General features: G+C 42.1%; 2 protein-coding genes and 1 pseudogene across 2 annotated transcripts in view; 1 reads left to right on the forward strand and 2 right to left on the reverse strand.

The window, feature by feature from the left end:
* The window catches only part of EFHC2 (EF-hand domain containing 2), a 228,030-nt gene that overhangs the window by 55,125 nt on the left and 158,472 nt on the right, over positions 1-14,433 (forward strand). The window lies entirely within an intron of this gene.
* Positions 4,334-10,515, reverse strand: LOC106734887 (60S ribosomal protein L36-like). Its single transcript, XM_014587931.1, has 3 exons — positions 10,495-10,515; positions 4,699-4,938; positions 4,334-4,426 (listed from the first exon to the last, which is right to left on the reverse strand). Exons 1-3 carry the CDS (start codon positions 10,513-10,515, stop codon positions 4,334-4,336), a joined length of 354 nt encoding a protein of 117 aa, XP_014443417.1.
* On the reverse strand, positions 11,064-13,657 carry LOC102477424 (putative deoxyribonuclease TATDN2 pseudogene; annotated as a pseudogene).

The following is a 14,433-nucleotide window of genomic DNA, read 5'->3' on the forward strand; positions in this document are numbered from 1 at the left end:
CCTGCCGGCCCCAAGTTATATTTAATGTTAATTCACTGCATTATGTATTTTTGTTTATGTTTAAGCATTGAGAACCACCATTACTCCACCTCCCCCCCCCCACCCGCCCCAGTAAGCTGTTGACCTAAATCCTCTCTGGTCTCCCTCTGAAATCTTCCTTTTGTCAGTCTCTCCTGGAAGGCTATTCTAGTTCATCATCTTTCACCTAGAGAGAATCCTCTTCCAAGTGGCATCCCTACCTTCATTCCCAGTCCCTTTCTCCACTTCTCTCTCTGCTACAGAATTAACTTTCTAAAATGGTTGGAGTCCTTTGGCCTCCCTTGCATGACCTAGGGATCACCTATCTTTGGTTCTTACACCTTTCTGATTTCCTCTCCTCTGCTCCCCACTCAGCCCTCAGCCACAAAGAAAGGGTTGCATAGCCTACATACCAGATGTGCCAGACCTCCTGTAACTTTGCATATATGCTGCTTCCTGTACAGAGAATAACCCCTCCTCACTTGCCCACTTCCTCCCTCTTTTGGCTGATTTAAGACCCATTTCAGATGTCACTGAGATGCCTTCTTCATGATTTTAGATGGTTCTACCCAGTCTCTCCTTTCGGAGCACTCTCATAAATCCCAATTATTTTTATTTTTATTTTTTTGGCTATAGAGTGTGTGTGCTTGCCATAGAGACATGAAGCGAGACCCTCCCCTCACACACATACACAGGGTGGATGGCCACGTCGCAGTCCCTTCTCCTCCATTCTTCTCTCAGAATCTTGGGGACGCACACACACGCGCCCAGCATGAGTTTTTTCTTTTTTTTTGGAGAGGTTTTCACTATAGGGCGCGTGTGCTCGCCACACAGACAAAGAGAGACATAGAAGAGAGAGACATAGAGACAGAAAGCGAGAAATCACCCCCCCGGGGGGATGGTCACGCCACAATCCCTTTTCCTCCATTCTCCTCTCGGGATCTTGGGCACGCACGCACACGTGCCTGGCGTGAGTTTTAAGCCACCGGGTCCGGGACGCGAACCCCGGTCAACTACGTGGGAGTCCAGCAACATAGCCATTACGCTAACTGCTGGTTCCCTCCCAGAGTGAGTTTTAAGTGGCCACGTCCAGAACTTGAACTGCAGTTGACTATATGGGAGTCCAGCGACATAAACATTAAGCCATCTACTGGTCCCGCCCTGATAACTCTTATCTGTCTTTCATTGACCAGGAGTTAGGTGAGGATTTTTGTGACAGGTCTGGGGATAGTGGATAACCTTGTGGCCTCTAAGACTGGGCAGATTGAGTTCTACTCCCAGGCATCTCATTCTCTTAACTTGAGATCTTTGGTGAATTACTTACTCTCCCAAATGTCAACTTCTATAAACAAAGATCACAGTATTATTTGCCTTTTATAGGTATGTTGTAAAGAATAAATGAGAGAAAGTATAAAAGCATGTAAAACATTGCCTGACCCATTCTAAGTACTTAGTGTTGGCTATTTTTCCTTAAGTTTAGATTTTCAGAGCCTAGCACAGTGCCTGACATGTGGCAGGCACTCAGATGTATTGACACACACACACACACACACACGTGGATTTAAAAATAATATTAGGAGCCAGTCCATGGCATGATGGTTAAGGTGGCTGGACCCCATGTGGGCAACTATGGTTTCAGTCCTGGACCTGGTGGCTCAGAAAAACACATCCATGTGCATGCCCGAAGTCCCAAGAAGGAAATGGAAGAGAAAGAATTGTGGTATGGCCACCCTCCACGGGAGGTGCTTTCTCCCTCCTTCCCCACATCCTGGTAGAAGCTCATGCCCTATAGCAAAAACAAAAATAATCATAATCGAGTCTTTCCTAATAGCTTCGAGCTTTATCTCCAATGCATTATCATTATTTAGAGGTACCACACCCTATTTTGCAGATATCTGCAGTCCTAACTATTTTCTTTTTTTAGGAGAGTTTTTTTTTTTGTTTGTTTGGTTTTTTTTTGCTATAGGACAGAGAGAGACAGAGAGACAGAAGGTTAGAAATCACCCCCCAGGGAGGATGGCCACGCCGTAATCCCTTCTCCTCCATTCTCCTCTTGGGATCTTGGGCACACACGCACACATGCCTGGCATGAGTTTAAGCCACCACTGGGTCCGCAACTCGAACTGTTGACTACATGGGAGCCCAGCGACATAGCCATTATGCCACCTCTTGGTTCCCCTAACTCTTATCCTCCTTACCTGACTATATGAGAGGTCTTCAAAATGGTTGTAGAAAATGTGTATTATGAAAAACTATGCATAGATTTTAAAATTCTTTTGCACCACAATAAACTTATACTTTTAATTCTAATTTTCCATGAACTTTTTGAAGTTCCCAGATGCAATCCTTGTAGCTGAAGAGATCATCTTACTGAGTGTTAATATCTACCACATAGGATTTTGAATTTAGTAGGTATTCTATAACTGGATTTGTTTGTATTACTTTCAGTAAAGGAGCCTCTGGATGTAAAGCATCCATTTTAGTGGAAAGTAAATATTGTACTTTGAGATCAGTAGGATAATTCAGTATACTGGGTGGTCCAGTTTACTGGGTAATTACTAGAATTAGAGAATAGATTCCTTAGATTGGAGGAGAACATAAAGGGTGTTGTATCCAAGTATGTTTCTTCTGTGTGTGTGGAACCCAGCCTTTTAAAAATACATAATAATAGCTTAAAATGATGGATGAGGGAGTGTTTTTGCCTTGATTATCATACTCTGTCCTCTGATTTTATATGTATAAGGGGTCTTTTAAAAGTTCACAGAAAATGTGCATTATGAAAAAAGCTATGGGTGGCTTCCAAAATTATTTTGCATTAAAAATTATGCTTTAATTCCATTTGCCACACTTTTATTTCTCCCTCACATTTCCAAACTTTTTGCAGTCCTCCTCACATGTGCACACATGCATATGTATACACACATATATACATAAATATGCTGAAGGAAAAATATTAGAAAAGAATTATAATTATATATCTACATGTACAAAAGGGCTTCAAAAAGTTTATGGAAAAATGGAATTTAATTACAAGTTTATTTTGGTGCAGAAAATTTTTGAAACCCATGCATTATTTTTTCTGCCTTTTCTTTTGTATATGCCATTTGAATATGTCAGTTTTCATTTTCTGTATTTGGTAATGCCTTCTTTTTTTATTTTTGGAGAGATTTTTGCTATAGGGTGCATGCACTCACCAGAGAGACAGAAGGCAAGAAATCACCCCCAAGGGGGGTATGGCCACACCACAATCCTTTCTCCGTCTCCTCTCAGGTTTTGGGCATGCATACACACATACCCGACATGAGTTTCAAGCCCCTGGATCCGGGGCTCAAACCCTGGTCAACCATGTGAGAGTCCAGAGACATAACCATTACACCATCTGCTGTCCCTTTTTTTCTATAACTGAAATTCCGGGATTAGCCACGTTTTTTTCTGTTGGATAGGGTGATTTTAAACAGTGGCTCTGAACCTCTTAGTAATACCAAGGGCTTTTGATTGCCTCACTCAATAGACCCTGCAAGAATGTGAAAAGACTATTTTAGATATGTTTTTGACAGTATTTTTAAGCTTCCAGTTTTGTATCCTACACTGATTTGTATATTATTCAGTATTTTTATACATTCATTTTCTCTCCCAAACTCCATTTATATATACATAATTTTCTTAATCGTTTAAATAGTGCTGCAGTATCCTGTGGTTAGCAAGTGTTGATTTGCTAATTTCTGCTGAAAGGTTAACCAGGGAACAAAGAATTTAAGTGGTTTATACCAGTTACATAATAAATGATAAAGCTACAAGAAGAATTTTCTAGCATTCTAGACACATCTATCCCTTTCTCCCTTTGTGCATCATAAAATCATGTCTTAAGAAGCAGACAAGTAAAAATAAATTTCATGAAAGCTTATGTTGCCAAATACAGGTGGATTTAATCTTAAAGCATAGACTTAGTCATGAAAATTTGAACGTACATTATAATAGATTTGTGATAACAGTATTGTTAATTACCAAAAATGCTTTATCACTCTTCCTTCTGTAATTTGTCTTTTTTTTTTGTCATTCATTTAACAAACTTACCTTTATTGACAATCTCTTATGTTCAACAAGCTAAATGAGATTCAGATTCAAAACCGAAGCTTTCTTAAAATAAGATATGCTGATTTAAACACAGTATCCATAGGAACATAAATTTATTAAAAGATGAAGAAGCGAGAGGGAAAAAAATGAGAATTTGGAGTGAGATTATAACTTGAGCATTAACCTTTTTTTTTTTTTTTTTTTTTTTGCCGGGGCAGAGTGGGCTTTATTGGGCGGTGGGTCAGTCCTTCTTAGCGGCCGCTTTGCGCATGGCGGCCAGCACGTTGCTCAGCTCCTTGTGCTTCCTCTTGGTGCGGATGTGCGTGTCCACCCGCTTCTTTTTTTTTTGGAGAGCTTTTCGCTATAGGGCACGAGTGCTCGCCAGACAGAGAGAGAGAGACATAGAGACAGAAAGCGAGAAATCACCCCCCAGGGGGCATGGCCACGCCGCAATCCCTTCTCCTCCATTCTCCTCTCGGGATCTTGGGCACGCACGCACACGCGCCGGCGTGAGTTTTAAGCCACCGGTCGGGGACACGTACCACGGTCGACTACGTGGGAGTCCAGCGACATAGCCATTACGCTAATTGCTGGTTCCCCTCCCACCCGCTTCTTGATGAACTTGAGCGCACGCTTGTCCTTGGACACCTTGAGCAGCTCCATGGCACGCCGCTGGTAGTGGATGAAGCCGCACAGCTCCCGGATCATGTCGCGCATGAACTTGGTGTGCTTGGTGAGGCGCCCGCGGCTGCGGCTGTGCTTAGGCTTGCTCACGTTCTTGGTCACTTTGTGGCCCTTGTTGAGGCCCACGGCCATGGGGTACCACAGAGCCTTGGCTGCAGCTCTCTAGTGACTACTGGTGCGAGGAGCGAGCATTAACCAGTTTAATTTCCAGAGAGTATGTTGCAAGAGAGAAAATGTGAAAGCAAGCACCCCCACTATGGGGCGGGGTAATGTAATCCTTTTACCTCCGTTTCTCCAGCCCATCAGAACACGTATGGTGTTTTTCAAGCCTTTGCGGCTGGGATTTGAACACAGATCAGTTATGTGGGATCCAGTTCCCTATTCCCAGAGCCTAACTGCTGTGCTATGGGACTGGCCTTTGACCACGGGTCTATAGATAGATACCCACCCTCACAATCCCAATTGAAATGACTGCCAAGATTTTAGATACGGAGAAGCTATATTAGTGTTGGACACCAGGGAGAAGTTTCATCTTTATGCTGCATATTTTGTAGAATTTCCATTTGAATACAGTGCAGATGAGATCATATTGAAAAAATATACCAAAAAAAACTAGCAATTTCCCTTTCTAGAAAGTGACAAAAATTAGGTTGTGGATTAGGACAATCTATAAGGGCTTCCAGTTGGTTTACTTCAACTATTTTTTTCTTTTTGGAAAAACAAAACAAGCCAAAAACAAACAAACAAAAAAAAACAACCCACCAACTTTTTCCCCCATTTACTTCTTTTGTAAGAGAGTGAGCACATATGTCAAGAGAGAGAAGAGATATACCCTCCAGACAGGGCGTCGTCATACCATGATCCCCTTTCCCCAGCCCTCCACCTAGTCAGGATCTTGGGCCTCCATGCTTGTAATATTTCAGGTTGACTCTTGAGATCTGTACCCATGGTTGGTCACGTGGGTTTTAGCACTGCAGAACAGCATGTTAACCTCTTGTGCCACCTAGGCTGGGCCTACTTTAACAACTATTGACAGCTTAAGAATATCACTAGGAGAACCAGAAATTAGTCACACTGAGGTCAAAGCATGCTCTGCCTCAGGGCAACAGGAAATGGCACACAAAAGATCTGGCCATTCTGTTCTTGGAGTGGAGGTTAGGTCAATGTATAGAACGCTTATGTGGAAAAATTTTAAGTTTTTCCCTGATGGGGACTAGGAATGGCCCTAACTCCCTCCCTACCTCTCTTAACACACTGTATATGAATTTATTATTAGTCAGTCTCCCAATAGTTGATAGAGGAGTTGAAGGGAGTGAAAAAGAACTCACCTGCCTATTTTTGGGAAAACACTAGTCTGGAGAGATTTTCCTTTGTTCAGAAATGAACGAAGAAGCCCAATGAAAAGATTCTGTAACATACATGAAGAACACAGCATTCAGGAGGCAAAGGAAGAAAAATACTTACTTGAAAATTATGTTTTCTATAGAAAAATTAGTATAACAATATGCTTTGGGCTTCCTATTGAATTTAAGTATATAGTATAAAGTAAGCCATGAAAGCAAACTCTGTGAAGTGAGAGCTGGAAAAAGAAAATAGAATAAGAGAATAAATTAAAAATATCGTTGAATGAGAACAGACAAAAATGCATAGGGAGCTTGCTAAAGGAAGAAATGTGAGGAAACTAAACAATGCATTACAAGGCCAGCAAGAGACGTGGTAGTTAAGGTATGGGATGCCCACATGGCCGACAACAGGCTGAGATATAGACCCAGCGGCTTGAAATTCGTCATGCCAGGCACATGTGTGCGTGCACCCAAAATACTGAGAGGGAGACTGGAAGAGAAGGGACTGTGGCCATCCCCCAAGGGTGATTACTCACTTTCACTTTCCCTCTCTCCGGCCAGCGCATGCACATGACCAATAGCAAAAACCTTAAAAAAAAAAAAAAAAAAAAAAAAAAAAGAAAGAAAAAGAAAAAAATTAAAGCTGAGAAAATGGGATGAGTTGTGGAAAAGGTAATATTGAATAGATTTCCCAAAATGCTGAGAGAAAAGTCAGATGTAAGAGCAATGAGATAATGAAAGGTTGGACAGAGGAAGGACCTCTAACTTTCACACAATTATTACTACAGAATTAAAGGCTAGGGAGTCAGCCTGGTAGCACAGCAGTAACACACTGCTTGGAGATGCTGAATCCACATGGAAGGTCAGGCATGCTCCAGATCCTGACTGACTGAGAAGAGGGTAGGGGATCATGGAGTGAGATGCTGTTGAGGGTGCTTGTCTCTCTCTCTGTTTCTCACTCTCATAAGAAAAATAAACTTCTGGGGCTAGCTGGTGGTGTAGTTAAGGTGCCAGAGTCCCACGTGGTCTACTGTGGTTCAAGTCCTGGACCTGGTGACTTGAAACTCATGCCAGGCACACGTGCACGCATGCCTAAAATCCTGAGACGAGAACAGAAGAGAGGGGACTATGGTGTGGTCATCCCCCCTGAGGAGGTGATTTCTCACTCTCTATCTCTCTGATGAGCACATGTGCCCTATGGCAAAAATCTCTTAAAAAGAAAAGGTTTTTGCTATCAGGTGTGTGCATGCTCTGGTCAGAGAAAATGAAATAGGCTAGATTAATAGCAATCATTTGGTTAATGAAGCAAATGCTAAGAAAACAATAAAAACAAAGTCAACTTTCTGGATTATAGAAAGACAGACCTACCAAAAAAAAAATTAAAAAAAAAGAAGAAAGAAAAGAAAGATCTGCAGATCAAATTTTTACTCTCTACAAGAGAAAAAAAGATTAATAATTTAACATAGTTGGGTTAATTTTATATTAATTTCAAGGATAAAGCAAAGAAATTACCAAGCATCCTGTAGAAAAAGTCGACACCAGAATTCTCTGCAATATTAAACGGGAGGCAATGAAGCAATGTCTATAACTTCTGGGGAAAATGTTTGTGACCCAGAAATTCTAGACTCAGTCAAAAAGCTATTCACTAGTGAAAGCAGCAGAAAAAAATGATGTCAATTATATAATTTATCCTCAATATGTCACCTATATACTTTTCCTGAGAAAGTCACTTGGAAGTATACTCCAGCCAATTAAGAAAGTAAATCAAACAGTTCAACCATGGGGAAGTCAGGAAATAAAAGGATTAGTGGTGAGCAGTGGAAAGGTTTAATAGGTAATTATAAAATGTAAATAAAACTCAAAACATACCATAAACATTTTAATTTATTGAATAATTACAGAACAATTTATAATAAAATGAATCAATACAGAAATGCAAGATAGGGATACAAAAAAGGAAAAACATGTTATTTGATTTAGATGTATTTCAGTAGCAAATATTTTTTTGGAATTAGTACTTAAACTGATTTTTTTTTTAATTAAAAATGACAATGAATAGGGACCTGCAGATGGTGTAATGGTTACATTGCTGGACATCCACATATTTGACTGCAATTTGGGTCCTGGACCCTGTGGCCTAAAACTTAGGCCAGACCCGTGTGCATGCATGCCTAAGATCCCAAGAGGCAAAGGGAATGCAGCATGGCCATCTCCCTGGGGGGTGATTTCTCACTCACTGCCTCTCTGCCTCTCTGTCTCTCTGACAAGCACATGCGCCCTATAGCAAAAATCTCTTAAAAAAAAAAAAGACAATGAATAGAGTTAAAATCATACTCAGTAAGAAGGGGGAAAAAAAGCTTGTCCCTATATCATCTTGCTCTAGTATCTGTAAACATTAACTCTGCTTAAAATATATATGTATATAAACTTTGTGTTTTTAACTATTTTTTTAATTAAAATACATTTTTTTAAGACAGGGTCTCACCATGTCATGATGTTACTGCCTCAGCCACTGAGCTGGGACTACAGGGGGCCACCACCACACAAGACTCTTTTTAGACAGGATCTCACTGTCGCCCAGGCCAGCCTTGAGCTTGTGATCCTCCTGCCTCTGCCTCCTCTAGTTAGGATTACAGGGACACAACACCACACCTGGCCATTAGATTGAACCAGGAATCAAACTTGGGCCTCCCATGTAGTCACAGCCTGCAGAGAATAGCTTCTTAGTAGTGCACTCCACTGCTGCTGGGTCTTACCTATGTTTTCTAAGAAGACTAAAAACGTACAAGAACATTAACATTGTATATTAGTTGGCAGTGAGATTTTGTGATGCTAAATTTTCAGTAAATATGGCCATGGATTACTTCTATACTCAGAAAAGCATATGAATTATTTAAAAGAATACACAATTTAACAAAGCTGGATGGTCACAAGTATGTTAAGACACTAATAACATTGGGTTCTAGGTAAGAGAAATGCCATGCACTTCTTTTTGTTTCTCTCTATTTTCATATTTTTGTAATGGATATGTATTAATTTTTACAATGAGAAAAGTACACTTTCTCAAAACAAAAATTCTATATACACAGCAACTATAATTATAGACAAATTAATGGTATTGAATGCTTTGTTCTTGCCTTCAAAAATAAAAAGGTACGACTTGACAAATCACTATATAGAATCCATCTGAACAAGAAGAAGACAATTTAAGACTCAATTCTTTAAAAGAAACAACAGAATTAACATACTTTTAGCTCATTTGCTCAGGGAAACAAACAAAAATTCACAAAATTATTTAAATCACAAATTCAGAGGAAGCAAAATGTACAGCTTATGCTAATTACTAAGTGAATACTGTAGTAAATATTAAATAGCAAAACTGATTCAAGGAGTACAATGCTGGAATTGGCTGATAACTATGGAAATATTAGAGAAACTGCCAAAGAGCTACTCCAAATGTTAATGTGACTGTCTCTAAGTGGTAGGATTATGGGCTATTATTTTCCTTTCTTTGTCCTTTTTAGTTTTCTCAGAAATTTAACAATAAGCAAGTAAGAATTTTGAAGTTAGATATGAATGAAGACCAAGTGAAAAAAAGAAAACAAAAATCCCATCTCCCAAGACAGAGAGGAAAGTTTGTTCCTTTTAAGCTTTAAAGGTAGAAATAGCTGTCTTTCTAAAATTGAAGTGAAGCGAAATATTGACATGCCCTGAAAAGACTGCTAAGGTTCAGGGACCCTGTTAATGGGCCTTAGAGGCCCTGTGATTCTAGACTGACTAATGGCCCAGGGACCGCTAACAGCAAATTGAATTTCTAGATCACTGGCTGCCTTCACAGGTCTCAGATGCCTCCAGAACAGGGCAGCAGAACAGCAGGTGCCATATAAACAGATAAATGCTAAATAATCCTTAAGGTTCAACAGAATATCCTATTACTTAATTATAAAACTATTTACCAAGTGCTCTAAATTTTGCACATGTGGAATGCAAGCTTCTTCAACTATTAATAGTAACGTCAATAGGTAGAAGTGTTCTTTACCTCATTCAGGGAATAAGTAAACAAAGGTCGTGATTTCTGATTTAGGCTACTCTTCATACACTTCACTCAGAAAGAACTACGCTGCTCACTCCCATTCTTAAAGAAATGAAGGTAAATTATGCTCTGGTTCTTTCCTGCATGTTAGAAACTCCGCACAGCACATGTATGTGCCATAAAAAATGTAAAATGAAAGAAACAGCTTAGAGAAGTATATTTCCCATACAAAAAGGAGACAGGGTTTTTTTTTTTTTTTTGAAAAAATCACTTTTGTTGTAACGTGTGTATGTCCTGTTTATCTTGCTGAACATGTAGTTATAAATGCAATCATTTACTCACATCAGTTCTTGAAGTGCTCATTCAGTAATGTCACTTTGCCAAATACATGCCCATGAAACCCTCTTTCCTACAATCCTTTATAAAAAGGTCAGGGACCCTGTGGGTTCGAGGGGGACACAGTTAGAGCAGTGTCTATTTCAAGTGTACATTAACTTGGGGGGATAGCTTCTAACTTCATTTCCTTTCAGATGAAAGCTAATTTATCTTAATGAGAAATTACCAGTTGAACAGTCTCTGAATTTATGGAATTTAACAACAAACCATATGGATTATAGATTTCCTAAAATAACAAATACATCATGGGATCAAACAGAAAAAAAAATCACCTAGGTCACTTCTAAAATTCAGTATTACTTTTTAAAAATTATTTTTAAACACAAGAAAGAGGGTAACTTTGTTCATTAATTGCTTACAACCGTTGGCTGCAGAGAACAGGGATCTGGATTGGTAAACTGATTGAACTGTACTGAACTCTCTCTTCCTGACTACAGCTTATTTTAGCTGAAAGGAAAAACCTTAACAACATCAAAGGTACTTCCCTTTGGCTCTCCTTCCATCCCATTGCATCCTACTCTACCAGCCAGAAGCAGAAGTCTTATGAAGAGGTTTTGAGGAAAACATCCTGCCCTGGTTTTCTCTGTTCTGATGGGAGTCTCTAAACATACTGGGATGAAGGCGGAGTTCAGGTCAAATCTATGTTTTGTCAGGTTGCTGGTCTCCCTTTTTAGGGAAGACTCCTGACTCTGCCTCTCTGCTTACAGATTGTAGAGGCTATAGGTATTCTCACGCAAGGTGGCCAGGACGTGGGAGACTGGCTTATCTTTGATTTTGGCAATCTCTCGCACTGTATACAGGGCCAGGCCTGGGTGGGCAAACTGGCAAAGGCTTTTGGGAACCTGGCTAGGGAGGAAGTAAGGAGCATCGGTTTCCACAATAATTCTTTCCAGTGGCATCTTTGCCACAGTCTCTCGGACCTTCCAGGCAGAAGCGTAAGTCAGGACTGCTGTGAAGCCCACAGACATGTTGGGAAAGTGCTTCAGCAAAGGCTCAATGACTGAATAACTGTCAGTGAAGCAGTGCCTATGGATCTTATAGTCGTAGGGCACATATTTTTTCAGGATGCCCAGCAGATCTTTGTCAGCTTCTCGGCAGTGGATCACCAAGGGCATTTTTAGAGACACAGCCAGCTGCAGTTGTCTTTCAAATACTTTATGCTGCTCTGGAATGGGCGTGGTGCACTTGTTAGAGTAATCTAAGCCCATTTCCCCAAATGCTATAGCCCTGGGGTGCCGTAAGGCTCGCAAAATATCTCTTTCCTGACGCTCATTGTAGTAACGTGCAAAATGAGGGTGACAGCCAAAGGCCCCCCAAACCAGATTCTCTTTCAACAGATTCTCCCATAGGTCATCCCTTAGGGTACGAGGATTACAGAAATCAGAGATGCAGCCATGAAATTCCTTTGGGAAGGAGCGGCAATACAATCTTCTGAACTTGGTAAAGGTCCCTTTGAAAGACAACTTAGAAAAGAGCATGTCCAAGTGACAATGGGTATCAATGAAGCCCTCCTCCACGTGTGGCTGCCTGTAGCTCCTTGGCTGGAAGCTAGATACCCATCCTCCGCGGGGACCTCTTAGTGTCTCCTCTTGATATGTTCTTTTCTCCTTTGCCTCTGATTTTGAATTTCTGGAGTAGTGAAATGAATGGGAATTCTGGAATCTACCTTCCTCTGTTACCAACAGCTCTCTGGACTTATTTTGGTGATTTACTGTATAGTGGGTAGAATTATCACTCAGAAAGCTCTGACTGCTCCCCTCAGCCTGGAATGTTTCATTGTCAGTGCTGCAGCTCAGGGAGAGACAGTCAGGAGGCTGGACACTACTGCGCCAAAAGCTGGTGTAGTCATACCAAGGACTGTAGTAGGAAGGCTCAGAAACTACTGAGTGACCCAGTGAGATAGACTCCTCCTGAGAGAAGCTGGCCATGGAGAAGTCATCCACGTGAGACCACATACTGTTTGAACTGGAGTACTCAATCACTCTCCTTTCTGTATCCTTTTGAATTACTGACTGGGGGTTAGAGTCATCCTGAAATTCTAAGGGTGGAGGGCGGACAGTTACCTTCCTTTCACCAAATGGCTTCTCACTGAATTTCTTGCAAGGATGTATAACTACTTTCCTCTCATTGAAGTTGCTCATCTCTGGCACTGACCTTTTCTTAGGTGTATACATGGTAACCCTTCTGGCTGGCCTTTCTCCATGGTTGAGACTCTCTCCTCTGCTTGGTTTTGCCTTACTGGCAGCTTCCTCCTTTCCTTTGGGCCCCCATCCTCCCGGGACACCCTGGACAGCCTTCCTGTAAGTCACTGGAGAGCCTTGTTCTGGACGTCTACCCCTCCTTTCCCTGAACATTTTTGGTCTCTCAGGGTTATTTTGACCCTCAGTTTTAGCCGCAAATTCAGAGCTCACAAAGTTACTGGAACTACTTTTGGAATTAATCTTAAGGTGGTAGACAGCCTCTTCTAGAGAAGCCATTTCTTTTAGAACAGGCTAGCAAAGCCAAAGGGGATCACACATATGACAGGGACTCCGAATGCTTTGAATCAGGCAGTTTTTGGAGGACAAAGGGTACCTTCTAATACTGCAATCAAGGTAGTCTCTGGAGGACGATCAGAACCTCGAGTGCTGAGAACCTGGTAGTCTTTGGAGGACGATCGGAACTCTGAGTGCTCTGAACCCGTCAGTCTTTGGAGGATGATGGGAACCCCGAGCGCTGCAAAGCAGGCAGTCTTGATGACTGGAACCCCGAGTGCTGTGAACCAGGCAGTCTGGAGGACAAAAGAAACCCCAAGTGCTGAAAACCAGGCAGTCTTTGGAGGACAAAAGAAACCCCGAGTGCTGCAAACCAGGCAGTCCTTGGAGGACGACTGGAACCCCAAGTACTGCGAGCCAGGCAGTCTTTGGAGGACAAAAGGAACCCCAAGTGCTGCGAACCAGGCAGTCTTTGGAAGATGATCAGAACCCTGAGTGTTGCGAACCTGATAGTCTTTGGAGGACGTCTGGAACCCCAAGTGCTGCGAATCCCTCAGTCTTTGGAGGATGATAGGAACCCGGAGTGCTGCAAACCAAGCAGTCTTTGGATGACCACTGGAACCCCAAGTGCTGTGAACTGGGCAATCTGGAGGACAAAAGAAACCCTGAGTGCTGCGAGCCAGGCAGTCCTTGGAGGACGATTGGAACCCCGAGTGCTGCCAACCAGGCAGTCTTTGGAGGGCAAAAGGGACCCTAAGTGCTACGAACCAGACAGTCCTTGGAGGACGAATGGAACCCTGAGTGCTGCCAACCAGGCAGTCTTTGGAGGACGTTTGGAACCCCGAGTGCTGCGAACCTGTCAGTCTTTGGAAGACGATCGGAACCCCGAGCGCTGTAAACCAGGCAGTCTTCGGAGGATGACTTGGAACCGCGAGTGCTGTGAACTGAGCAATCTGGAGGACAAAAGAAACCCCAAGTGCTGCGAGTCAGGCAGTCTTTGGAGGATGAAAGGAACCCTGAGTGCTGCGAATCAGGCAGTCTTTGAGTGCAACAAATCAGGTGGTCTTTGGAGGCAGCCCCAACCAGACCTGGGTCTGAGGAATGGGAGAAGGAAGAAAAATTTCTGTGGTTGGACGTGCACCAGGAAAACCTTGGTCTATAGGTTCCAAGGTCCTCCTGGACTATTGGGTCTTTGGGGCTTTGGCCCTTTTGAGCCACGCCACCGATCTCCCTTGGGAAGGTGCGTTTGTCGGAGTACCCTACCTAAGTGCCGGTCCTCTTGCACCTGTCCATCAGGGTTTGCAATGTTTCAAAGATGCCAGAGTCCTTTTTCTGTAGTTCCACAGCGCTTGGAGATGTCGCCAGGAACAAGGATTCACGAGAGGCCGGATTGAGCGTCCGAACCCACAAC

Source organism: Tupaia chinensis, unplaced genomic scaffold (genome assembly GCF_000334495.1).
Source record: "Tupaia chinensis unplaced genomic scaffold, TupChi_1.0 Scaffold000248_1, whole genome shotgun sequence".
NCBI classification, from domain to species: domain Eukaryota; kingdom Metazoa; phylum Chordata; class Mammalia; order Scandentia; family Tupaiidae; genus Tupaia; species Tupaia belangeri.